Consider the following 26,727-nt stretch of genomic DNA (forward strand, 5'->3'; position numbering starts at 1 on the left):
TTAATCCAGCGGGAACTTTGAGGAGCCTTACGGTCATTTAAATAAAGTATTTTGGTTTAAAATCAAGGGTTATCAAAATTATCTACAAGAAGCAGCATTGGACAGTAGCAGGAATTGCACCTGGTGGATTAACTGCAGCTCAAGGATGGGTTAATTTATTTCAGTTTAGGCTGTTGCTGAGAAAAGAGAGAAAAGGAGCAATTACCCTGTGGTGTTTCTTTGAAAATACATCCTTAAATAGTCAAGTAGTGTGGTTTGATCATGGTACGGGTGAACTGGTACTGCACTGCTATCAAAGCAGTGATTTAATCCTAAACCTGGCTGGCTGAAATTGGTTTTGTTAATTATTTGTAGTGTTTACAGAACTGACAGCATCTGTGGCTCTGTTACCTTAGATGTGCAAACAGTGGGTGAAAACTGAAAAACACTGCAAAACCCACAAAAGGTGAGATTGGAAATAAAGGCATGGGGAAGTGATTTGCTCAAGGTGATAAAATGAGTTATTGGCGGAGTCCCAGTGAAACTTTAGACTGAGGGAGCAATCTTGCCTAACTCCTCAAATATGCAAATGGCTCCACATCCTGTGAAAACTAACACTTTCCAAAAATACACAGTATTTTTATTAGTGACTATTCCATAAAGAGCTTTGCTCAAATGTAGCACATCTGCTTTTGAAACAAAGTTATTGCTTTCCTGTTATTATTAAAGTCAAATTACAACATATTGTTGCAGGCTCTATTGTTCTTGAGAGATTTTTATTCTGCGTAAGAGTTCAGTTTATGAATATTTACATTAAGAGGATCACCTGTACAAGGTTCTTCTGGCGCATTTATGTGCATTTTTACTGCCGTGAATTCTATATGTGCATTCTGTTTAGGGTTTCTGACTCTTTTCTCAAGGAGTGGTTTAAAAATCTTCTTAAAAAATGAAATATTCACTACTGAATTTTAAGATTATGTCCATCATTTTGCAATAGGTAGTTATGGTTTGAATTGCTTTCCAATAACAAAATCTGTTTAGAATTAGTTAGCTTTAAACTCCTCAGGGATAGGTAGAGATATGTTTGGCTTTTTTCCTCCTTTTTTTATGGTGTGAGTCTCATGATCAAAATGCATGCAGGGTGGTTTTTTCTTTACCTCCTCCCCTGAAACACTGGTATCTGATCTAAACCGTGGGGCTCCTGCTTAGGTCTGTAGGAGCGGCTGCCTTCCTCTGCGGACTCACCGCTGCGTGTAATGCGTCAATAAGGTCTGTCACACCTTTTTAATGCTTGTTTTATGAGACAGGAAAAAAATCAAATTGTTTCCTCTACACCAGAGCATTTCATTGTGAAATGCAAATGGGAGGAGTGTTTTTTATCAGAATGGATTTTATGACTTCCTTTAAAAAACAGGCTCGTGGTCAGAATGTGTTTATCAGTATATTTATATAGTCACAATTTATTCAGTGCCCATCAGTGTCCATTTTACATTACAACATAGAACCAAATGAATGCTTAAAAATCACAATCAGTGGGTATTATTTAGGAATTTGCTTGTTATGTATTTTTGGTGGGCTTTTTGCAAGTAGTATGCATTGAGTGAAGAGTAAATAACAGTTCTCGTTCCCAGTGGTAATGTAAATTAAGCTAAGGCAATTAAAAAAAAAAAAAAAAGGCATTTTGCCTGCCTGCTTTAGGCAAAAAATGTCAGCATAAGAGAAATAAGTAAGCGAGCATCTCCATTTCATTTTATGAAGAAAATGAGGGTTGCTTTTGCTTGGGGGAGGGTCTGTTCCTCAGGATGGGGGATTGCATGTCGTCTTAAGTCTGCTAGAGACAGTTGATTGAGAGCTGTGTTGGGTTCTTGTTCTCAGTCCTCTTCCTTCTTTGAGATGATCTAGGGAAATTCCTGTGTGAAAAAGTAGTTAGTTGATTCAGGATGATAAAGCAGCAAGATGTTTTATAGTACTGAAAAGAAGAGGGTAATTATGTCCAGGTTTAACTCCTTGAAGTGGCTTCCCCACAGGTTCAGGTCAATACCCACCTCCCAGGGTGGGAGTGGGAGACGCTCTGGTGGGACCTGTGTGCTCCTCAGCTGAGCTCAGTCCTCTGGCTGCACCCACAGTGGTTGATGTTGTCTGTGTCCCCTTGGGCAGCTCACTTTAAACTCTTCTTTGTTTCAGGCAACAGTTTCATTTGCAGCTGAGACCATCTAATGGCTCTTTACATCCCAAAAGGAAAGTCTGTATTTCTGCCACCTCCTTTGAACCAGTTCTGGTGTCTGTCATTCCCTTTCAACACCTTCAGCTCTCTTGTAGCCTGCACAGAAAGTTGTATGCTCTTTTTTTTCTGGACTAACGAGGCAAATTGGCTTGGGGGTCTGGTCTTAAAGCCAATAAGGGGCTTTATGTATGTAAGTACAGACAGTTCTACAACGTGCGAGGGGCAAGTGGGAGAGGGGAATCTCTCCCATTCAGCAGATGTAAACTGCCAGACAACATCACCTCGATTTCCCATCAGTCACTGATTGTATATTAACTAAAAGTACTACTAAAGTACTACTAAAAGTAGTTAAAATACTACAGAACTTAAAAGCATTGGCCTTAGTAAGACCAGCGTATATGTGCATTGAAAAAATGCCTGGGCTTGAAAATTGCTGGCAACTTGGAGGTTTCTTTGGCCAGGTAGAGTGGTGAAACAAAGAGACACTAAGATGCTGTTGCCATGTGAACATGTTGTTTAAAAAAAAAAAAAAAAATCACTGGAAAAATACCTTTATCAAAGATTCTACTATCTTTCTGTTCACTTTAGTACCACACATCTTTCACATGCGATGGTAAGCATCACTGATGGGTTTTTGGTGAATCACAGCAGCTAATGTATAAAACATTGCAATATAAACCATAAAAACTCTGTATGTTTTAATTTCTGAGCCCGTTGTCCCTGATCTCTAATACACCACTGTTACACAGTCGTGCAGGCATGAGGCAGCCTTTATGGGGTCAGTTCCTCAGCAGATGTGCTTCGCGTTTCTGAATGATTCGTGCAATTTTAATTCTAGAAGTAATTTCAAGGTTAGTAGACTTTATGTCCAGCTGGCCACAGTTGTGCTTTCTTGTAGGTGTTGGTCTGACTGTTCTCGTGTATTTTCTTTTTCTGACAAATTTCTTTATATGGTGAAATCACACACAAAGTTCTGCAGTTTAAATTATGTCACTAAGCACAACTTTGTATACAACTATTGATATAATTTTGAATTGTCTCTGAAATACTGAATTATTTATGGTCACATCAAGCAGACATAGATCTGTGTCTTACACCTGGTAGACGGAGGTGCTGATGGTTGTTATGAAATCCAGGAGATTCAGGAAATGTATGTTCATTATATACAGCAGAAATTAGTTTAATACCCTCTTCTCTCCATGTGTGTTTATTCACTTTTTCAGTTTTGCATGAAAGCACTTCCAAGTAGAAGAGCAGGAGTCTGACAGATTTCTTTTAATTAATTTTTCCAAAGGAAGGAAGTAATTCAGTTATAATAACTGATCTACTGAGACGAAGTACCAACTTCAGCATTGTGGCCATTTGTCCTAAAAGAACTTATTAGGGCCAGTTAACATCTTTTTCTTTGATTATGGTATCATGCAGGGAACTACTAGGAATTACAAGATGATGTCCCTTCTGTCATAAATTTATGAATTAAGCATTTGAAGAAGGATGACAATTTGATATGAGTAAAAACACAGGGGAAAAAAAATAGGAGAGAAAGCAAAATTTTAAGGGATAGTTGTATAGCATAGACTTACTCATTTTATTATTTCATACTTACTATGTTGCAACTAGTTACTGCTGTATTTTTTGAATACTATGAGCAAAAGTTTACAGAAGAAAATCAATGGGTTTTGACTATGACCCTTTGAAGTATCACAGCTTCTTATTCCTGATCAGAGTTGAATCTTCCTGTTCCAAAGCAGAAGGAGTGGTATATACTAACGCTCAAATTTAGGAAAACAGTGCATTAGGTAAAAGAAAGAAAAATGTTTGAAAGTCTTGATTACCTTTCCGGAATCAGTTAAACAGTGATTTGTGTGAAAAATATTATTTATCAAGTAAACAGTGTTATCTGAATACCCAAGTCAAAATTAAAGATATTGGTACATCTGGGGTATTTTTTTCTTACACAGTTAAAGTATTAAAGGTGTTTAGATATCTGAATGTCCTAGGTCATGTTTTTTCCAACAGGCTTTTTGGCAAAAGAGTAATTTGCCTTTTTTAGTTGTAGTAGGTCTCTGTTGCTGAAACCAAAGATTTATTTACATTTAAAAGCTATAAAATCCACTCTGAGGTCCTTATAAAGAGGACTTTATTTTCTTCTGGAGTAGTATATATTAACTACCCTCTGATGCCCCAGATTCCTCAGTTGTCCCCGTAACTGATTCCTGTTGGCCAGGTCTGTCTTGTTGTCCACTTGCTGCATTACCTCTGTCCTCTGAGGGTGCATCCACCTGAAAGTTTTCATTTCCATCAGGAGAGCACTCATGAAATTTCCCATCCATGCCTTCTTCTTGCCCATTGAATTACATCTCAGAGTAATCTTGGATCTCAGTGTCTTTGGAATGAAATGGAACTGAAAGATGCACTCTGGTCCCTGTTGGGTGTTCAGGGTAAGAGCTAATCCAAAGTGAAACCTAGAGAGTCCATACAGTGTGGGTGCTGGGTTCTCAGAAGCAGCTGGTTCATACTCTGGTGCCTCTCCTCCGGCCTTCCGATGTAGATGTGGCCTCAAACATGGATCAGAAATCCCTGTCGCTCTCATTTGGCAGGCACTGTAACTGTGACTTTGTGAGCAGTTAAATATGGCCAAGAAAATGGCCACTAACTAGTTCTTAAAGTCTTTATGTATCTTAATTTCATAAATTTCAATATTACCTTCATGAGGTAGGTTGTAGCAGTGGCGTACTCATTATACGATTGGGGTAGCCAAGGGAATTGGACTTGTCCCAGGTCATTCAGATAACAGCAGCAAAGCTGAAGCAGATAACGTTCCTATTCCACCTTTCCTTTGTGTAGTATATCCGATGGTATAATTGGAATGTTATTGCCCAAAGCAGGAGGAAGCCATGAATATGCCAATAATGTGCCACAGGAGTAAAAAGAGCAGAAGGAGGAAATCCAAACCGGAGGGGCTGGACAATGTGGAAAATATTTCTAATAATTAGCTAACAAGTAGAGCATTTCAATTACTAGTTTTCAGGTGTGGCATGTTTGACAGAGTTGTTTTTAAAAGATCTCATCAGCATCCTGAAATGATGATAATACAATAGCACCACAGGCAGGCGTTCAGATTGTTTGTTACCTTGCTGCAGTGAATTACACTAATAGCAGTGGGGGTCATTTTTTGTACATGATTAAAAGCTGGATACCACTTTAGTGTAGCAAACTGATAGATGCTCGTAGCTTTTGCCTAATGTTGGTAAAATTAAAATATTGTGCTTTTGCCGATGAAGGATTTGAGTTCTAGAAGTTACTGCTGGTTATTCGTTTGTTTGAGTCCATCTCCTTATGGGTATTTGTGTGCTCCCCAGAACATTTTGATAAAATAGCTGCAACAGGTGATGCCTGCTCAGAAGAAACCCTCAGAAAAAGCAACTCGACAGAAGGGACTTGAGCAATTAGCAATCCAGATGCATGTCCCCACATCTTCTTTCTGCACAACAAAACGAGCTGGGAACCGTATGGTTTGCAAAATGTGGGTCTGTAGGGAGAGAGAAGAGGAATTTTCTCTGCTGGGACAGTGGGATTCGTGCTAGGGTTGTCTTAGCTGGAAGTCTTGGTGTGGCACCTGGGCAGCACAAATGCACAACACTACCTGTTGGAATCCCGTATATGTACTGTGCATAGAAATAATTTCTAGTGGAAAGTTAAGAAAATCCTACTCCCTCCTTTTTCTGCCCCCCTGTTGGTGAATTGCTGGATGTCCTGCAGTGTCTGGGTTTCAGCAGTGGAACATTATCTGTATTTGTTTAGTAGTTTAGACATCGTTCTGTTGCCCAGGTTACTACAGAAGCATTAGAAAAATTATTGTGCGAAGCAAAAAAAGGACTACTTGAAATATTTTGCTTTGTTTATAACTTATGTTCATTATCTTTTAACTTCGTTAGATGCAGACACATAAATCAACTGACTTTCCTTGTCTATTGATCCAGAATTAAAATTGTATTGCGACAGTTTTAGTTTGTCCTATCAGCAGCATTTGTTTAACCTCGGTCTCCCCCTCTCAGCCTCTGACTGCAGTGGAACCACTGTTTAAGGAGTGATTTGTTTTATGTCGTCTGTTTTGTTGAATGATTTCTTTCAAATACTGTTCAAGACAACGTTCTATACGAAACTGTACAGCCTTTGTGTGATGCCAAATTGAGCAAAGGCTTATTCTTGATCCCTTAGAAAAACATAATCTCAGAAAAACTGATATATCAGCAGTGGTTGAAAAGATAAATCTGTTGTATGTATGTTTGGCATGCAACAGCAACATTCTTTTTCAATGTTCTTAGCATGTCACGCTGAATATGCTTTTTTTTTTTTTAAATTAGGTTAATGTGAAACTGTGTAGGAATAGGCCTGCAAAGAATGTTCCAGAGCATAGTTACTTTTTAAAAAGTGATTAAATATATGTTAGAAAGAAGAGACTTGTTTTGCATGTTACTTGTTAGACCATGCTTAAAAGCTTGAAGTAATAAAGCTGCTCCCTCATTGGCATTAAAACCAATTTTAGTGTAATTACTCATTAACACAGCTCGGCACTGCTGAGCATTCTGCTCACATGGCTGTGTACAAATCAGTTTGTAATGGCACTCAAGGCTTCTGAGGAAGGATGGGGGAAAAAAGGGAAGGAAATAACCTAGTCTTCTAAATACGTTCCACAGCTATCAACAGTACCAAATTGCTACCAAGCTGGTATTTAATTGCAGCTTTCGGTGGGTGAGTTTTCTTGCCTATTCATTGCTTACCTTACTTGTACAATTTACAAGTCCTTTGTGCTTTTATTTTGTTCACAGTTTATTTTTCAGACGCCACTAGTTTTTTGTTGTGTTTGACCGATCTACCTATAATGCTGTCAGAAGAAATATTTCTGGGTTTGAGTCTTGCACAAGGATAAAACTGGGTTTCTGTTAATCTAGGAAATCTTGGCAGCTCTCCCAGAGTCTTCATCTTGAGGCCTGCAGGTTCTTCAAGCACTGTGTGCAGATCACTTAAGTAAAAGATGGATCTTTTACATGATATAGGAAGACAAATACATAAGTATGTGAGATGTGTTTTGGATTAAGCAGATGAATTTTAAAAATTTATCGGGAATAATTTTCCTTAGAGAAATTTCAGCATTTTGTTTCAATTTAATTATTTAGAAAATATTTGTATTACATTTTAATTAAATAGAATGATTTTTAAAGATAGGCAGAATGCATCCTTTGTGTCAAGAGCGTGTAATTTGAAGCAGATCACCCGACAATATTACCAAGACACGTAAGAAAAACCAAAGTGTTAATGTAAGGTAGTGGAAGACACATGGTTTGCGTTTCTAGTGTGAATAGGTATCCCAGCTTTATAAAAACAACTGCTGTACTGGACAATGGCAGTCTCATACTCTTCTTTGGAGTTTTGTTCTTTCTAAGTTCATACAGTAGAAATTCATCTCCTGCAGTCTTCCTAGAGTTAAAATAAACAACTGAAATGGTGGTTATATGGAATTTCTGTGTTGATGTAGCAACTGCCTGTTGTGCTGGATATGAAGTTTTTAACTTTCTTTTTAAAAAATGGAGGCGCTTCATATGTTAAGTAGTTTAAATAAATGTGTGAAGCAATCAGTCGAAGAGTTTACCAGAATGGTTCAGAAGATGCTACTTCAGAAGGCATTTGGCTGCTGCAGTTTCCCTACAGATTATTCCTCAAACTGTTTCATGGTTTTAAATAATATTATTAATGTAATTAGCTAATACAAGGGTAGGAAATTAAAGCTCTCTGCAAGAGAAAAATATTCAATTGAAGTGTAAAGTGAAATTTGAAATGAAATGGGAGTCAGTCAAGTAGGCACTCTGGGAAAGTTGCTGAAAACTGTGGGCACCGTGGAGGTTTTTGCAGAGTACTGTACCTTGTTTCACAGTGGCAACATGATGTGGAAGGAGTAAATATAGGTGCAGTGAGTGAGTCTCCAGTCCAAGGGCACTATTAACATGGGCTCAAATTTAAACATGGGGAGAAGTCTGACTGATGTATCCAGGGCCATAAATGTGACACTGAATTGGCACTCTAATTGTCATTTAGGAGCAGAGAGATGGTAGGTGGGAGGATCTCCTGACCCCGTTGCAGGTCTCCTCATTTGTCAGTGTTGAACTCTAGAGGTTCCCACCAACCCCCTTTCTCCAGCCTGTCGGGTCCCTCTCTCTACCAGCGTATCTGCTGCTCCTTCCAACCCAGTATAACCTGCAAACCCGCTACGGATGCTCTCTGTCCTGTCATCCAGGTCACCGGTGCAGATACGAAACCCTCTCTGTCCCAGTGTCAAGCCCCGGGTAACGCCACTCATTACCTGGGCTACCGGTTAGTCTTCACCCCATTGACCACGATGCTGGGAGCCTGCTGGGCCAGCCAGCTCCCCACACACCCCACCACCCCTGTGTGCAATCCAGATCTGGCATTCCTGGTTCCACCTCTGCATGACTGGATGGTGTTTCTCTGTTTCTTTTGGTTACACATTTTAGTCTCTGGTCTTGCTTCCTTTACACTTTCTGTGCTTAAGCTGGGCCAGGAGTTCCCTGTTCGGCCAAGCTGCCTTCTTGCCATGCCCATTTGTTTTCTTGCATGTAGGAAAATGGATTGTTCTGGGGTTGTGAGCAGTTTGTCCCTGAAGATCAGCAAGCTCTCCTGCTCCCAATTGCCCATAAGGGCAGCTGTCCGTGGGATTGCATGTGTCCTGTGACCATGCTCAAGTTTCTTCTCCTGTAGTTGAGTGTCTTGATTATGCCAAACGCCTTCCTCAGTTTCCTCAGAATCTTAAATTCTGCCATCTGAGGGTCATTCCAGCTAAGAACGCACGACTGTCAAACCTCTGAACCAATTTTCCTTATTTATAAATAGCAAATGTAGGGAGAGCATCTCTCCTGCTGGGTCGAGTTGTCCACAACACACTTGGGTGTTCACTGCTTTGAGAAATGGTGATGTTGTAGGTTGGAATAAGGTTATAGAGGTAAGTGCTGATAACTTTAGCTGGAACCTTTTGTGCCCTGAGATGCTGCTGTTGCTCCTTGGCATATTGTGCTGTACCATCGAGCAAGGGGTGAAGCTGTGTAATGAAATATGCTGTAGTCTGCAATAGCAGAGTTATCCTTGGGGGCATAGGGGCCCTGTCTGAGTCCGGAAGAAGAGCTAAAACGTGGTGCATTTCTGTAAGAAATCTAATTATGGGGACATAAAAATAGTTTAGATTTTGCAATGAATGTGAAATTAATGGTCTAATCTATTGATCGGGAGGGGGATGCTGAAGAATACTTAATTGTGATCTGTAGCTATTACAGTGTTGAAAGGATAATTAAGAAGATATTTCTGAGTACTTGGCTTTCTGTGATCTGTATCTTCAATACCAAAATATGTATGTTCCAGGCTCTCGGGGTCTTGCAGAGTCCTGTAAAGATACAGGTATTGAACTGAAAGGTTTTGATTTTAGCATGAAATCAAGAAGAAACATGTAATTGAAATGTAATTAAATTGGTGATGGTATTTACACCAGTACTTGTTGGGGGAGTGAAACTTTTCCCAGTTGACAGGATGGGCAGTATCTGAGAGAGGAGGTAAAACATGAATGAGAGCTTCAGGAAAGGTGGAAGCCGCGATGGGGTGGTAACAGGCACACTGGCACGTGGGAAGGGAGGGAAGCCATTGCCAGTGTCCCCATGGAGCTGGGCCTCGTTTGTGGTGGTCGTTGGTCCCAAGAAGTACACCCCTGTCTTTGTGGTGTTGTGTACAGTAGTGTTTCATGTGAAACCATGAAGTGTCTCTTAGTTGTACCCACGTAATTCTATTATTGTGCAAATGTGATACAAGCAAATGGTCTTCCACCCTTGTCAGTAGTTGCCTAAGAACTAGAAGTGACAAAATGAGAGTTCTGCCAATTTGAGACCTGTGTGTGAGATGATGCTTTTGTTGACGAGGTTTTTTTAGAATTTAGAATCAGGTTGTTGTTGGTGATAGACGTTCTCAGTGTGTCTGCCTGAAGGTTTGATTGTTCAGATAAGATTTTCTGGTTTAGGCTTTTTGTGTGCAGTTTTCTCCGTGTCTATTGAGATACAAGTCCACGTAGTCTGTTATTCTCAACAGAAGCTGTACTAGTCCTGAACTTCTTTCTGGGGAAAATCTGAGCCATTTTAGTTCGTTTCCATAATTAACAAGTGAATAAATGTATTTGGCAGCATGGATTCCCATGTGGGAAATGTCATCGGGTGACTTAAGCTTGGTAAATAGTTAAGAATCCAGAAAAATTCAGAGTATCCTGAGCTTTAGGGTTTTGTTACTAATTGTGCTTCCTGTAATACTCTGTGGTAATTGGGGTCCAGCTGCTCAGAATATTACTGTTAGATTTACTGGATGGATTGCTTTAATAGGATTTGGAGAACAGCTATTTGTACGTTACAGCTTGTGCTGTTAACTTGCCAACCTTTTAATACAATAATCCCAGAGATTTATCCTAGCTTTAAAGTAGTAATACAGGAAGATGTACATGACTTACCACAAAAAATTTTGTAAAGTCTTCGTATAATATGAAGCAAGAGTTGTTTATGCTTGTTGGTATCTTTGTAAAATGATGTAATATATGTTATGAGAGGGAGGAAGAGCATCAATGGAAAGAAAACGGTGACCTTAGTGCAAGTTAGGAAGAAGTCTGTATTTCCACTGCCATACCAAGTTCGTCACCACATCTTACCATTGGCAGTAGTAGAACCCAACCAGTTCAGAAAGCAGTTATCATGTGAATTGACTTCAGCGTTTAATTGCACAACATGGATGAGTTTGCACTTCTTAAATGAATTTTGTGTATTCATCTGTCCTTTTTTTTTTTTTTTTAAATGGTTGAGAATAGTATAAGTTAATTCTGCATGTTAATGAAATAAAGTAGAAAATTTGGTCTGGATGTATTCTTGATTAAATTATACAAGTTGGGGGTTTTTATTGGTAAACGTTTGGTATTACATCTGGTTCGCAAAGAAATGAAAATATTGTTTACCGCTGGTACGTCCTCTTAGGAGGTCATATTTTATCCTCAGTTTTCACCCTTCCCTTTCCCTTGCCACTTCCATTACAATGGAGATTTGGTCTGCTTGCACGACAGTGATGTGTCCTTTAATATTTCCCATTAGTTTTCAGTAGTTACCTTTGCCTGCATGTCAGCCTTCAGTTTAATGGCCTTTTTTGTGTGTGTTCATTTTCTTTTGTTTCCCATCGTGGTTTTGTTTATTTCTTTTGTGTTTTTTTTCTGTTTTCTTTTTTTAAACCGTGGTGATGTTTGCCCTTCATATTCCCCAATGTTTGCACATGACAAGATGTTGCCATCCCAACATTACCTCCCACTTCACTGACCAGTGCCACTAATGACCATCTAGCACCAGCTACAACAGGACCATTGCCTTCAGCCCCACGGGATGTCGTGGCCACCCTCGTCTCCACTCGCTTCATCAGACTGACGTGGCGGACGCCTGTATCGGACCCTCAAGGAGACAACCTCACCTATTCAATCTTCTATACCAAGGAAGGTATAAACAGGTAAAGATCTCGACGTGTAAAATGGGGTGTGCTCTTTCATGACTCTTCCTCCTGCTAGCTTTGCTTAGAAGCACTATAAACCTTAAGTCTTCAATGCTCCAAGTCTTACAGGCTGCGGAGTCTGAGGGGGTGTGTTCCCTTCCCTCCTGCACCCTGATTAGAGAAAGTGCATTTTCATTTGCTTCATTGCTGCATATACGTATTCTTCTGGGCAGTGCTTGTGCATGTTTTTGATTGACTGCAAACAGTTGCTACCTGCTTTTAGCAGACTGCTTAGAAGCTGAGAGCAAGCATAGACTGTAACACCTCTTCAGGAACACTGACACTGCTATAAATACCATCCATAGCAGGCACAGAAACATCCTCCAGTGTGCTATTGAGAGCGAGCGGTCTCTTCATGCTTTAAAATGCTGTAAATGTAGTCTGATTCTAGAGAGGGCTGTGTGGTAGGTGTTGGTTAATTGTTCATTCTCTCCTAGTAATCCCTGTAAGTAGAAACTTCATCAATGTGAGGCATTTGTGAGTTTGACCTGTTCCTCCAATGATTTAGTTCAATCTACCTGTTTTTCTTCCTGATGGGGTCTACTGCTCAGAATTACAGTGTCAAATCGTGATAAGTTTGAAGAAGTTGAAGCTAACAATCATTTTGAGCAATAGTGAATTAATTGCAAATTAGCTTGATTAATAGATTTATTACTTAAGAGAAAATTATCTGTCTACTTACTGACTGGAGCGTGAGACTCAAGAAGGTAATTTGAAGAGAATATAAAATGCACTACTACTCACAGTGAATTGCCACTCCTAATTCTGTGGATTAGACATCTTGTCCAGTCTCATGATGATTGAGGCCATTAGTAAAATTTTCTTTGCCTCACAAATGTTGTTTTTCTACTACTTCCTTACTCTCTTTACTATACTGGAGATATTTTAAGTGAGGCGGGATTAAAGGTGGGATCTTGCCAGCCATTCTTGCTTCATGCCTCTCCACCTTCACATTCCTGGTTTAACTGCTCTACCTGCTGGGTTTTTAGAAAGTAATTTGCTGGAGAGGGCTTCATGCTTCTCCCTGTACTGTTTTTGAGAAAACAAAATGCATCCCCTTCCACTACATACAAGACTATAGAAATATAGAAAATATTCCTCTTGGGCCAAAAGCATTTGTAGAACAAAGAGTAAGAGGAATCTCATAATTTGCGGTGAATAAATTAGGAAATCACAGGACAATCTGCAGAAACTGCTGTTTCCAGTTCTTGCACAGCAACCCTCCAGGCTTGAGTTAATGTAGTCCATAGAAAGTTTACACAGCAAAGTACTTAAGCTGGTGCTTATATGCAAGCAGGTGGTTTCACTGACTTCAATGACATCTTTGTTTGCTTAAGTGTCCTTCTGGATCAGGGTTCAAAGTAGGCTCTGAAAGCGTTTTATTAGCACATACTCACAATTTTCTCAACTTTACTACTCCTTTGCTTTTTGGAAGTGTTTTTTTCTTATGCCTCCTAAAGACAGTTGGCATGAAAATACTGTGAAATCCTGCCTTTCAACCTGGATTTAGAGAATGAGAATTATAAAATTTAAAAAAAAAAAAAAAAAGTTCTCTTTACCATTTTAATGTTACATGGCACTTTTTGACCAGTTGGTTGGGCCTTGTGGAAACGTTGGTTGGTTATTGAGTAAAAAAATAGATGGTTGTGACACACACACACCTAAGCAGTTGGAAATCAGAAAATTTTGAAGTCAAGTTTAGATGTGCAATCTCATTTTTTGTTACTTAAATGATAGCTTTGTAGTCCTTGAATTATACATGATCCGATATCTTTGCTGCAGTTTTAAGTGCATATGTACCATCTCCTCATACTATTACATTTTTGCCTACATGTGCCATTTTCATTGCATGCATTTACTGGATCCTTTTAGTAACCTAAGTGTTGTCTCTTCCTTGCTTGTATTTGAGCAGTGATCAAACTAGTATTTGATTTATTTACCTTTTAAATCAGGCTTGTGAAAAATGAAGAAATTATGTGTAACGTGGAATAGGTTAGCTAGATATTCTGAAATCTCTAAACCATCTTTAAAGGGCTGTAGAGAGTCATCTTCATATTGTGAGTTGTAGGAGCACTTAAATCTCTCTGCAGTACGTGAGGTGTGTGGTTCCTGAGGTATCAGCTGCCTCAACCACTGCTGATTTACGTTGCTTTTATTTTTATCTGTTCAGTGAAAGGAGATACACACAGAATCGTGGTGAGGTGTTCCTTAACTTTGCCCTTTGAACTTATTTAGAGGACTGCAAGATGACTGGAACGTGGTTTCCCCCCAAAATCATGGGGTGCTCCTGGGAAAGTCTCTTCCTGTGCCCCATGTCAGCTTTATGCCACCAACTGCTTCAGCTGCCAAGAGGTGCCTTCTGCCCCTGCCCCCAGAGAAATTGTGTTTCATGTTTTAAACTCAATGTCTGCTTGCAGAAAAATGTTGGCCCCTAAGTTGAATGTTACAGAAGATTTGTAAGCAGCAGCAAACAAGCAATTACAGCAAAAATGCAACTGCTGCCAAAGTTGTAGTGGTTGCTTTTATCACTTGTGAATGATTAAAGCTACGTTTGATAGTATGTAGTGTCTGCTGAGGGGGAGTAAGTGAGAGAGAATAAAGATCTGTAAGACTTGGAGGTCACTCTTAACAGAGAAACTGAAGCTATCCATGGAAGAGGAGCATTTCAAAGCATGGAAGTCAGCTGTGAAGGCAGCTTGTTTCACTGGCTGCAGAATGTCACCAGCTGGTGGCATGTCTTCGCGTTGGCTTGATGATGTCAGAGAGGCTTTTATCGAGGCAGTTATATATGAATGAAGTGGGTGTCTTGTGGCTTTATTGTCACACCTCTAGAAGAACTGAAGCAATCTGATCAGGTAGAAATTACTGTCTTCCTTATGGATTGTATAGTTCCACGGTTGTTTCATCCTTGTGCTAGGTATGCAAAACTGAAGACAGTCCCCCTGAAAAGGGTATGAAAGTCCAAATGTGTTGGCGGGGCAAAGGGAGGTTTGAGTCTATGAAACTTCAGATGAGCACTCAGGCAGAAGAACTCCAAACTTTCAAGATTTGGACAAAAATAAAAGAAATAGCTAGTATGTTGCTGGTACAAGATGGTAAATTACACGTGTGAGATATTCGAATTATATTAAACCCATGGTTCAGTGTAGTGTGCTTCAAACACAGAAAATGGAGTTTAATTGTGTGTAATCACACTGTCAAAATGTCTCTCTGAGCTCACTGCCAGGCTCTACAGCTGACATGGCTGGCACAGACTATATCCGCTTTTTAATTCCCTGAAGGTTGTTTTTTAAATATAAATGTAACTTTAAACTTCACATTTCCAGATTAACACTTATTTCTGGTTTTGAACTGTAGGCTTTTTCCCTTAGGTACTTGATAGCTATTTTAAACCTTAACTCTAGTTTACAAAGCTCTTTAATTGGGGATTAAACTGGAATGAGTTAGAATAGTCATAATGTTCTGTAGGGTAATATAGTTATTCATATAGACCATCTGTTTTGTTACCTATTATGCCTACCTAAACACATCAGAGCTCGTAAAAGGTGCTCAAGGCTCCCTAAGAAAGGACATAAATGAGAGATTCATGTAGCACTTAATTAGATTAATCTCAACATATTTTTAAGAAACTATTGTGAGGGAAGGCACAGTTCCTAGTCATTACTGAAAACTGCAGTACTTTGACGTGTCTATTTATTTTGTGATAACCGTTGTTGTTCTATTAAAATAATTTTTACTTTTTTGTAATTTTAAATAATAACCTTAGATTGCTAATTTTTTTTTTCTAGATAAAATCAGTGTGTGAATTTACACTTGAGGCAGAAAATACAATATATTTTGCATGTCGGTGGGAGACAACTGTTATTCTACAGCTGTGAATCAGTTGGCACTTATTCTGGGTTTTCAAATACCATCATTGTATCTAAGACACGTCTTAAAGGAAACTATCCATTTGAAAATGCATTTTCAAGCAAACATTTTGCACTGGCTATAACTGGAAAAGTTAGTGAGGGAAAATATTTCTCTTTTATCGTGTCCCCCCAGTTTCATTCTGTGGTGGGTATGGTATTTCTTTAGTGTGTGTGTCTCACTTCATTGTCAGCTTCTTTCTTGCAAAAAATACTTTATAAACATTAAAAGAAGAAAAATCTTCTGTAAATATTTTTAATTCAGATATGCTGTAATAACACTGCTCAGTCAACAATCAATGAAACAATGGAAAATAATAAAAACCTGAAATAAATTAAGATGTTCATGCAATGCCATTTTAGCTCAACTTTCATGAAGGAGAATATTCTGGAAAATGTGTCTAAATAGATCTTTAGTTACAGTAAGTGTATTGTTTCCCTCTGTAAGTACAGTGTAATAGTGCAGAAATCAACTGGGATTTCAATATGTTTTCAACCAAGTTACGTTAAATCAACTGTACCAGTGGATTGTAAAATAAATAAATAAAAACCGGGGATTTTGGCATCGTATTTCCATGATATAAACTAAAGCATAATGGCTGGAAGGTAGGAGAGGAGAGACTCTGAAATAATTTTGCCTGGGCTTCTGCATTAAAAATGATTTAATAGCAGCTTATCATCGGGATGAGAATTGTCTGCCCTCTACTGTAGAGCTAAACAAAGTCTAGCAGACAAAAGGGAAAGAATTATATTCAAAGCAGTCACATTTTACCTTTATTTTCTCAGTGGGGAAGGTTTTTATTTCTTCTTTTGTAATAGCTTTTATTTGTATTTACAGGGACTAGGTAGCTTCTTTTCAAAGGACGGTATGTAGATGTTGTTACCCAAACGTAGCTCTGTGAAAGTTCACATGGCAACAGCAGTGTGTTGGAAATAAAGGCTGTAGTTAGTTGATGATTAATCTTTTAATCTTCCCCTCAATCCTGAGCTTGATAAGAAGCGATCAAGTTTCCTGAGCTATGTCCAGCACAAGACCGTGCTTCCACCGGGGTGAGGCAGCAGGTTTCCCCATGCCTGGGGGGTGCAGTGGAGGTTCACTAAATGCAGACAATAATCCTTCTGGCTGCCTCGCTACACCAAGTGTATTCTCCCAACCGGATTAGGGCTTTCAGCGTGCAAAACATCAGCCTTTGTCCTGAGCCTAACATAAATGCTCGTTCCCACACAGCACACTCTTTCTTCGGGCGCTGGCAGATAAACTGGGGGGTCCAGCAGCCCGGAGGTGCCTCCTCGGCATTGCTGGAGGTGAGCATCTTCACACCAGGCAGATAGAAGGCCCTCTCACCTGCCTGATTCCCGGTGCACAGCACGGGCAGAGATGGCTGCTGAGGGATGGCTTCTGCACCATACGAGTGTAAAGTGCTGCTGAGGGATGGTTACTGCTGGCATGTCAGGCTGAATGAGAGCAGCGGAGACACGGGCAGACGCTGCCTTTTGTTGACTCCACTACTTGTGTGGTAATAGCGTAAATGCCACAGCTGTCTGCCTGGGTGTATGCGAGTCAGAGCCTGGGGATGTTAAAAAAAATCTAAATATTAGGGAGGAACTAAGTAAAGTTTGGAGGTAGAAGAATACATTAGAACAGCTGCTTTGAAAAACACACAAAAAGCAGCTCACAATATTAACAATAATGTCTTAAATCTCACCAGACTCTACATATGCTGCTTAAATATTTTTTCTTCTGGCTTCAGAGTAGTAGGATAAACTGTCACTATGAATTATTGAATGCTGTTAGAAGAATAACAAAGAAACTACTTAGGATTTTGTGATGTGGAGTATAATTTATTCTTTTACTTCAGTGCATATTTTTTTCAAAGAAGTTACAAATTTAGAAGCTGTTAGTCACCGGCAATTTTGCCATGTAATTGTTTTATTGTGTAGCCAATGCAGTATAAATAACCACACCATTAACACGTTAGATACATTAATACAGGATACATCTCAGTAGCAACTATTCCTTTATTTACCCCTCAAAAACCCTCTTACTAATCAGGGATTGTTTCTGTGCCCAAACCTTTTTGTTTCCTAAAGGGAACGCGTTGAAAATACGAGTCGTCCCGGAGAGACACAAGTGACGATCCAAAACCTGATGCCAGAAACGGTTTATGTCTTTCGAGTTGTGGCTCAGAACAAGCATGGCCCTGGAGAGAGCTCAGTACCACTGAAGGTGGCAACTCAGCCTGAGGGTAAGCTGTGGATGTTTTGAGTCTTCTTGTCTTTGGGATCCATTTTGTTTGTTTGTTTTTGTTTTCCCTATCCATGACTTTTCCCAGAATAAGTTGATACTCTTCAAAGTCGCACTTGCAGACCATAGTTTCAAAATTATTTTCCAAGTTGATGTGCTTTATGATATTTTTTTCACAGTTCAGAAGAACTGATAATACATTCCTCATTAAATTCTCAAAACCTTCTGTTGTATGAGGAATACTTCTAAATTGTCATTAACTGAAAGAAAAAAAAGGAAAACTTTAAGAAAATACAAAGTCTGTCACTTGTTAGGATCATTCAGGACAAAAAGAATCTGACCCAGGGAGCAGGATATCTGACATCTTTCAGAAATTTGGTCTCACCTTTACACCCCCCAATGAATCCACGTGAAATGCTGAAATGTGAGAAAATATCCATCTTTTACCTGGAGTTGATTGATAGTGAAGTTGACGCCAAAATAATTAGCTACGGAGAATGTTAATGGTTAGGCTTGGTGACTAGCAGAGTTTCATGCTTCCATTTCAGTTCAGCTCCCTGGTCCAGCACCCAATATCCGAGCGTACGCCAGTTCACCCACCTCCGTTACTGTCACCTGGGAAACGCCGTTGTCTGGCAATGGAGAGATCCAGAACTACAAGCTCTATTACATGGAGAAGGGGCAGGACACCGAACAGGTACAGAGCCTGGCTCTTCCTGTGTGACATGCAATGCCATTAACAGCCTTTTTTCTTTTATTATGTTTTTACCTTAAATTTCTAGAAACACCTTGTGTTCATTTTTCTGGTAGACTGGATCCTTTAGCCTAACAGAAATACTTAAAATAAAAATTCCATCATGAAATATATATGTCTTGGAATTAAACCAGGGGTTTTTTTGTGATGATTTATTTAGATATTCATCAGCATCAAGTAGCTTTTGGGGAAGTCTGTATCACGAGAGGAGAACGCAAATAATAGCTATATCATCAGTTAACAGTTCTGGTTCAGATAGTGCAAAGGATGTTTGCATAGCTTTTCTAGGCTGTCTGGTTTTTTGTAAAGTAAGCTAACTACTGAATTTAGTATGATCCTTGATTTGGTTTTACTTCTGGAGTTCTTTGATCCGGTGATTGATATTTTTTGATACTGCTGAGTGTCTAATTGATTATATTTTCTACTGGAAGAATCCAGTATGTTCTGGATTAATCCCAGTCATTTAATTTCCCATCTGATTGCATGTGGGTATGATGCCAACTTTAAAAAGCTAAGGGAAGAATATTTTTGTTAGCTTCTAAAATATTTTTTTACATCTGTTTTTAAATAGGAATATTGTATTCCTCAGATAAAATGATCTTTTTCTACTACTGCCTCCCACTATTCAAAATATAGTAATAATTTTTACTAATGGGCAAGTTTGCCAGATCCCTTTTCATTTACAGAAGCAGCATCCATGTTATAATTTAAATCAGATCAGTAGAATTTTCTCTTGCAAGCTTGTCATTAGCATCTTTACATGTCCTGGCTGTACATAAACTGTGAGTTTGATCTGCAGGTGCTACAGAAAGGTGTTTTCCTGCTTTTGACAGTATTACTGTACTGAAATTCTTAAGACATTTATAATAGTTGCACACCTGATACTGAACTTGACTTGTATATATGTTTCTTTATGAACAGGATGTTGATGTAGGAGGACTCTCCTACACCATTAACGGATTAAAGAAATACACAGAGTATAGTTTCCGAGTGGTAGCTTACAATAAACACGGTCCTGGAGTCTCAACCCAAGATGTTGTTGTACAAACGTTGTCAGATGGTAAGCTGCTTTATTCCTTCCCCCCCCCGCCCCAGGAATTATCTGGTAACTTCCTTTAAGTGAATTTTTAACCAGACTTCTACCATTTTTTGTTCATTGTTGCCCTGTTTTATTAATAATGTCATTGTTGCGAATGGCCATACATGGTGAAAGTTCCCCTGGAGGCTTTCCAAATTGGATGAAAGAAAATTACTGTACCTGCAAAAGTATCTGGTATTCTGATTATGAAATAACAGTGTCCTTCATTTCAACATCAGTAGTTTATTTCATGGGTTATTGAGTCTACAAAGTATTAAAAGCAAACAGGAAAACAACTATGTTGAATGCAGCAACTCTAAATTAGTTTTTAGGTTCTGTAATATTTTTACATATGAGCAAGACTTTCTGCTTCTTTCTGCTTTTGGAGTGTTTTTATTTTAATTGTGGTCCTGTGGGAGAATGTTGCATGTCTTTCTTTGCCAGCACAGATACTATTAAATCACTTGCATGTAATAATGAAAGCAGGAGTTGGTGACAGTATTTTCTATAAGTCGAACAAAGAGGTAATGGAAGCACATTGTAGAATGATTAATGTTAACTTTTTTTTAATAGAGAAATTTGCTTATATATTAGAACAGTCAGAGCAAAAGTGAGCCTAGTCTGGAATCCTCTTTCCAGGAGTGACCAAAAGCAGAATAGACGAGCAGAGAGGAGTACTAGCCCAAATTCTCTGTGTCCAAAAGTGTTTCTGGGGGACTTCTTGATTCTGCAGTGGTTTCTGTGTATTTACTAAGTCAGTTTCTCTTCCATCAAACCCTGTCAGCATCCTCTTTGACGCACATCAGGCTTTTATCATCCACAACATCAAGTGGGCAAAGATTCTACAAATAAATTTTCTGTGAAAAATCACCCCTTTTTGTCTATTTTGAACCTGTCATACGTTAGCATCATTTGTTGCCTGTAGCCATACTGCCTGAAAGAGTGGATAGTCGGTGTCTTCCAGTGGTGTCTGTCCCAGTCCTCATTTTGCAGACCTTTGCTGTATTCTTACTCACTCATCTCTTTTCCAGATTCCAGAGTCACATAAATAGTTAGCCTTTTCTTTTGTGGAAGCTGTTTCAACCATCAGTGCCCTTTTCTGAACTTTTTTCTAGGTTTCTTTTCTCCTACGTGCTTTCAAAAATGGAGATAGAGGAGACTAAAATTTTATCAAGGTGCAAGTATGTAATTACTAGCATTTGACTGATGTTTTTGGCTCATTCTGAGCACTGAGGTGACATTTTGGGGGTAAATGGATCTTGGTGGAATCGATCTGCTTAGAGCCAACATTTTGCATGTAGAGGTAGGATCATTTTTCCCATGTGTGTAACTTTATCTACCGTGAATTTCATCTGCCACTTTAATATCCAGGTGCAAAATGACCTGAGGCCTTTCTGCAGTTCTTTACCATCAGATCTTGTCCCTACTAATATTTGTCACCTTGCTGCTCATCCCCCTCTCATCACTTGTGAATGTGTTGAGCAACAGGGGTCTCGGCACGTACCATGTGGAGCTCCGCAGGTCATCTCCCACCATGTATGTTCCTACCTTCTCTTCCCTTTCTTTTAACCAGTTGTTCACTCAGATGAGAACTTCTATCTGCTTGTTGCTTTGTTTCTTAAGAGCTCTCCAGCAGGTTTGCAATGCAGGATTTCCCTTTAAAAAGTGATAAATAAGTATTATTACTCCATGTATCTATTAATTTCATGCTTTATTGTAGCTTCAGTTTATTTGCCTAATACAGGTTTCTGACTTACTACTTGACGTTTCTCAAGTGGAACCCCTTTGAAATACTGGCGCCAAATTTGCCATCTCCCAGTATCAAGCTAGCTTGTGAGAGGTTACATACAAGTCATGCAACCATTTCATTCCCAAATTCCTTGAGAAATCCTGGATGAATAGCATCTAACCCTGGCAACATGCTGCTGTTCATTATGTCTGACTCTTCCGTAATCCCTTATATTGACGTTTCAGTTTGAGAGATCCTGTAAGTCCCTTGTAAAGGGTGTCACGGAAACCTCTCCTCTTCCTTTCACTCAGTCAAATGCAAAGAAGATAGTTGTGTGTCATACCCTGACCATTTGCTAACTCTACAGTTTCTCTAAAGGGCTTCCAGTTCCTTATTTGTTTGAAGAAGAATTTATTATTAGTTGCAATGTCATTTTCAAGTTTTCCTGAAGTTCTTTCTGGCCCACCTTACATTTTCACATTTAACCTACAGAAATTTATTTTCTAAAACTTCCTGAAGGATGTCATCTTGCTTCTTACCGTTTTATAACCCTGCTGCTTAACCATGCTCTTCTCCCCCTTCAATCTCTCAAATCCTTCCACATGAATGATGCACATTTTCTTCTTGTATTTTCTTATTGTGGTGTCTGTAAGCAATCTCCATGTTTCTTGTAGGGATTTCTTTCTAAGCTTCCTTTAGCTTCTATTTAACAAGCTTCTGCATTTTTATGTAGGTTTCTGCTCCGAATCTGTTACGGTGGTTTGTTGCAGGATATCTCTTCAGGTATTACAATTTGAACCAAGGTTTAAGTGCTGCTCATAAGGGTTACTTCTCTCTCATGGTATTCCTGATCTACAGGAAGCGATCATGTGTCACAGCTAGAAATGTAATCTCTGCATCACACCCCGATCGAGGGCATTTCCCTTCCCAGCTGGTCCTTGCAGGCTCTGAACCAGCAGCATGTTGTGCTCCTCCTGCCTGGGTGGTCACTGCACAACTTACCAGACTAGGCTGTGCCTTTCCTGTCGAAGTGTGGAGTATTGGTCCATATAGAAATCCATTTTATTTGTTGGCCTGGTTAAATTCTTAATCTGGTCTGAGTCTAAGCTTGCTTTGACATAAAATCTTAGACTAGATATTAGGAAGTATTTCTTTACAGAACGGGTAGTCAGGCATTGGAATGGGCTGCCCAGGGAGGTGGTGGAGTCCCCATCCCTGGAGGTGATCAAGAGGCGGGTCGACATAGCGCTGAGGGATCTGGTGTAGTTGGGATCTGTCAGAGCTGGGTTAACGGTTGGACTAGATGATCTTCAAGGTCCCTTCCAACCGAGATGATTCTGTGATTCTGTGAAAATGAACTGTGCACGTGGTGAGATATGTGTATATATTTACATGCATGTATCCTTTCCTGTGTCCTGCTGATTGTCTCTCTCTCACCAAGTTTGCAATATATATGCATTAATTATTAATCACTTCTTGTGAAACCCATGACTTTTTTTAAGGTTGTTCTGCAAGTAGACACCAACTGCATAAAACAAACAGCAAAAAAAGCTTAGTTTCATTTCATTTCATTTCCTCCTCTTAACCTGTGTTGCTTTTAAAAGACATAGCACTTAATCCCAAATGCTGGTGATTTCAGACTCAGTTCAGTTGGCAAGAGAGAAGAAAAAACAAATCCTTGTTGTCTCCATTGTGGGATAGTGGAAGAGGGGTATTTTTTTAACCACACCCCAGTGTACCTTTCACTTATCACAGGGCTACTTTCACTTTATGCACTCAGGAGTGTTTTCTTAGGTATTGTGGTGGCTGGTGTGAGTTATTTGAAAAATACGTTATTCAGGCCGGAACAATCTTTACTGCTGTTGTGCTATTTCCCTGTCCTTGTGCTTTGCTGGAGCCTCACCTTCCTGTCAGGGAACCCTTATCTCTGCCTTTGAGATAATGTTTGTGAGTCTGAAGTGCCCCAGTGAGGATTTTCCTGGGTCTCAGGTTCTCTCTTACGTTGTCTTTTTGCCTAATGGAGTTTCATGGTCATGACCAGCAAGTTGCTACAGCTAGTAAAGAACTAACAACAAGTGGAAGTTTAAAAGCAAAAACTATCTTTGCTCTTCAGAGATGTGTTGACTGTTGAGGTTTTCCTGTTAGAGAAAATCACGATAACAGAAACCATGGCTAGAATTCTAAATGTGGGTTCCCAGAATCAAGCATGTAAATTAAAGGATTGATTTTGAAAAGTATTGAATGTGATCTTTTTCCTTAGAATTTATGGGAACTACCTTTAAATATAAAACATTTTTGGTTAGATACCTGTGATAAGTAAAGACCTGAATAAAAAGCAAGTATGTTCTTTGTGATGGAAATACATAAACTTCCTAAGCCCGTCACTGTATGTCATAAGGTACCTCTGGTAGAATTTTGTAGTTACTTTATAACATGTCTTAACCCAGAATGGTTTGTACTTTCATAATGAACGATAACAGAGAGTAGTTGTGTATGGAAATACAGTATTTGATGCAGTATATGGACATTTTGGAGTTGTAATGCCTTTAATGTCTCTAGTCCCCAGTGCTCCACCGCAGAATCTAACACTGGAGGTACGGAATTCCAAGGTAAGATGTTGAGAATTTCCTCTTCGTAATGGGTAAATAAAAGGTTGGTGGGTGTTAGATCGACCAAATTTTAGAGCTGCTTTGGGTCTTTTTTTCTACTGGGCTGCTTTTCAGCTATTTGTGTATGAGTTGCCCAACTGGGGCTCGAAGCATTAGAAACTCCGATACAGTTGTGGATTGTACATAATGGAATGCAGTGAAGGCAGTAACAATGCACCAAAGCATGGAGGCTAATTATGAAAGAGGCTTAATCAGGCACAGAAGCCCGAAGCACCGGAGCTTGAATGTGTTCCTGTTGAATAACTGCTATTTACAGTGTGTGCACACATACACCCATTTATAGTGTCCTGGACACTTCACAAGAGAAAATTATGTACTTAGTCATTATGACTTTAGTGGTTATGATTGGATATTTTTTAAAAAGCCTTTTTTAAAAACTGTTTTCCAAATATCACCTTCTACTGCCTGTATGATTAAAAATAAGTAACTTCATGCACGTAAGTGATAGTTCAGACAGCATGTACCTTTTAGAGGAAATACCAGTTCTTAAAGATAGATCCTCAAGTAAACCATATCTCAAGATAACCTGAAGAAAATGAAAGGGAAACCTAAGAAGCCATTTGTGAAATTGGAATCAGAAGGTCTAATAGGATCAGAGTGCTTTGAGGTGACCTGGGCTGCTGCTGAGTCATAGGTTCTTTGCTTTTCAATATAGCCTATGGGGTACTATATGAAAATGCAGTATTTTCTGTATGCATGTTTTTGTCTTGTTTCATGAAGTATGAGCACTAGATTATTTTCTCTGGCTGTGTGGGAGGCAATGACTTTGTAATGACCTGCCTTCCACAGAGCATCATGCTGCACTGGCAGCCGCCTCCTGCAGGGACGCACAGCGGACAAATCACCGGCTACAAAATTCGCTACCGTAAAATGTCCCGCAAGAGTGATGTAACAGAGAGCATTGGTGGGACCCAGCTTTTCCAACTAATTGAAGGTGAGCTATTATTTGCAAGCTTTATTATCAGAAGGGGGTTTTTAGATGCTTTTAGGAGGCTGAGGCTGAGACACATGTTTATGTAGGGTTCTTGCCTTGGGGGGAAAAAAAAAAAAAAAAGGAAACACTTAAAATGAGTGTTTGTAGGTTTTGAAAAGGTAGTGTGGGCTGGCTGTTCATAACCAAAGTCTAGCGACCTGTTTTCTAGCCCTACATTTTCCATTGATTTTCTAAGTGGACTGGACGAGTCCTTTTTACACCTTTATAAAAGACATAAGGGTTGCATGGAGAAGATGGTCCTGAGCTCATTGTGTCTGCCTGAATGCCAGAAATAAACGTATGGAGAAGAAGGAGGATGCCAAAGAAGTGCAGTCTGGCTGGGTGTTTGGCAGACTCGCCTGTTTGCATGTGGATGTAATGTAGGTGTGCTCTGGCTCACAACACTCACCAACAAGCCCAGCTCAGAGTCCTATGAACTTCTTACCTCAGGCATCTGTGCAGATCATCCCACCTAATTTCACTGACATCAGCCTTTTTCCTCTTTCTGGCATGAATGTAATGTATCCTCTCCTTATTTTGTTCTTAAAAAATCCATTCTTGCATGACTTAGTGTAAGTTATATATTGTTACCAGAACTAGAATATTGTTTAGCAGAAAGAAACAGTACATGAGAACAGGAGCAAGACTACATTTTGTTCATTTTTTTAAATCTCTGTAAATGAACAGTTGGTCTAAAGAGAAGAAATTGTGCCCCTCTAAAAAATGAATATGCACTTTTAACAAGATGTTTTGATTTGTTCTCAGAAACTCCAGCTATGACTCAAAGTGAGAAACCGTGAGAAAACTGAAACTTTCACAGAGTAGGAGTTGATATGTGCCTGTAACTCGAGTATATTTTTGCCACCAACAAAGCCTGTTTAAGAAGTTCCATATATCAACCTTTGAGTGCGTTTTCGTACTGTTTTGATTATACACTCTTATATACAGTAGACAAACTGTTTGCCCAGTTTAGTCCCTCGCTGTCTGTACTCTACACCTAGATTTAGTTATGGATGTGGGTGGTTCTGTATGTAAAACTAATTAATAGCCAGAAATTCAAGCTGGCTGCAAAGACAGTCTCTCCCAGTGGCCTGCAGGGACAGTCTGTAGTGTGTGTCAGCCCTGGGTGACTCCGGTCACAGTTTAGCTCTTACATCCTAATTGGTGTCAGCTTCCTTACCGGACCTGCACTGTGGGTAGTGCTGTTTCCATTCCTGACCTCACATTGTGCTCAAGTGGCAGCAGAGGGGTGAAAAGCTTTTTACTGTCAGGTTATACCTGTATTTTAATTAGGAACTGTGATTCCTGTGCTCACAGCTGGAATTCCTATATTGATATCTTGGATACTCTTTGTCTCTTAGGTCTTGAACGAGGTACAGAATACAGCTTCCGAGTAGCAGCCTTGACTGTTAATGGTACTGGACCAGCTACTGACTGGATATCAGCAGAAACGTTTGAGAGTGATCTAGATGGTAAGATCATAATTGTGAACGTAGTTGTGACCTCAGAAACATTAGAATTTGTGGAGAGGGCACAGTAAA

The 26,727-nt window shown here is 39.4% G+C and overlaps 1 protein-coding gene across 9 annotated transcripts in view; it reads left to right on the forward strand.

Annotated features, from left to right (window-relative positions):
• The window catches only part of NEO1 (neogenin 1), a 210,905-nt gene that overhangs the window by 146,558 nt on the left and 37,620 nt on the right, over positions 1–26,727 (forward strand). For 5 of the 9 annotated variants that reach the window (XM_074837258.1, XM_074837261.1, XM_074837253.1 and 2 more), the window contains exons 8-14: positions 11,569–11,788; positions 17,830–17,984; positions 18,532–18,680; positions 19,659–19,797; positions 24,104–24,153; positions 25,003–25,147; positions 26,548–26,658. In XM_074837258.1, coding sequence (XP_074693359.1) covers positions 11,569–11,788; positions 17,830–17,984; positions 18,532–18,680; positions 19,659–19,797; positions 24,104–24,153; positions 25,003–25,147; positions 26,548–26,658 — 969 coding nt within the window. The remainder of the gene's footprint in view (positions 1–11,568; positions 11,789–17,829; positions 17,985–18,531; positions 18,681–19,658; positions 19,798–24,103; positions 24,154–25,002; positions 25,148–26,547; positions 26,659–26,727) is intronic. The other 4 variants (XM_074837262.1, XM_074837257.1, XM_074837259.1 and 1 more) reach the window with 1 other exon arrangement.

This window comes from Strix aluco, chromosome 12 (assembly GCF_031877795.1).
Source record: "Strix aluco isolate bStrAlu1 chromosome 12, bStrAlu1.hap1, whole genome shotgun sequence".
Lineage (NCBI taxonomy): Eukaryota > Metazoa > Chordata > Aves > Strigiformes > Strigidae > Strix > Strix aluco.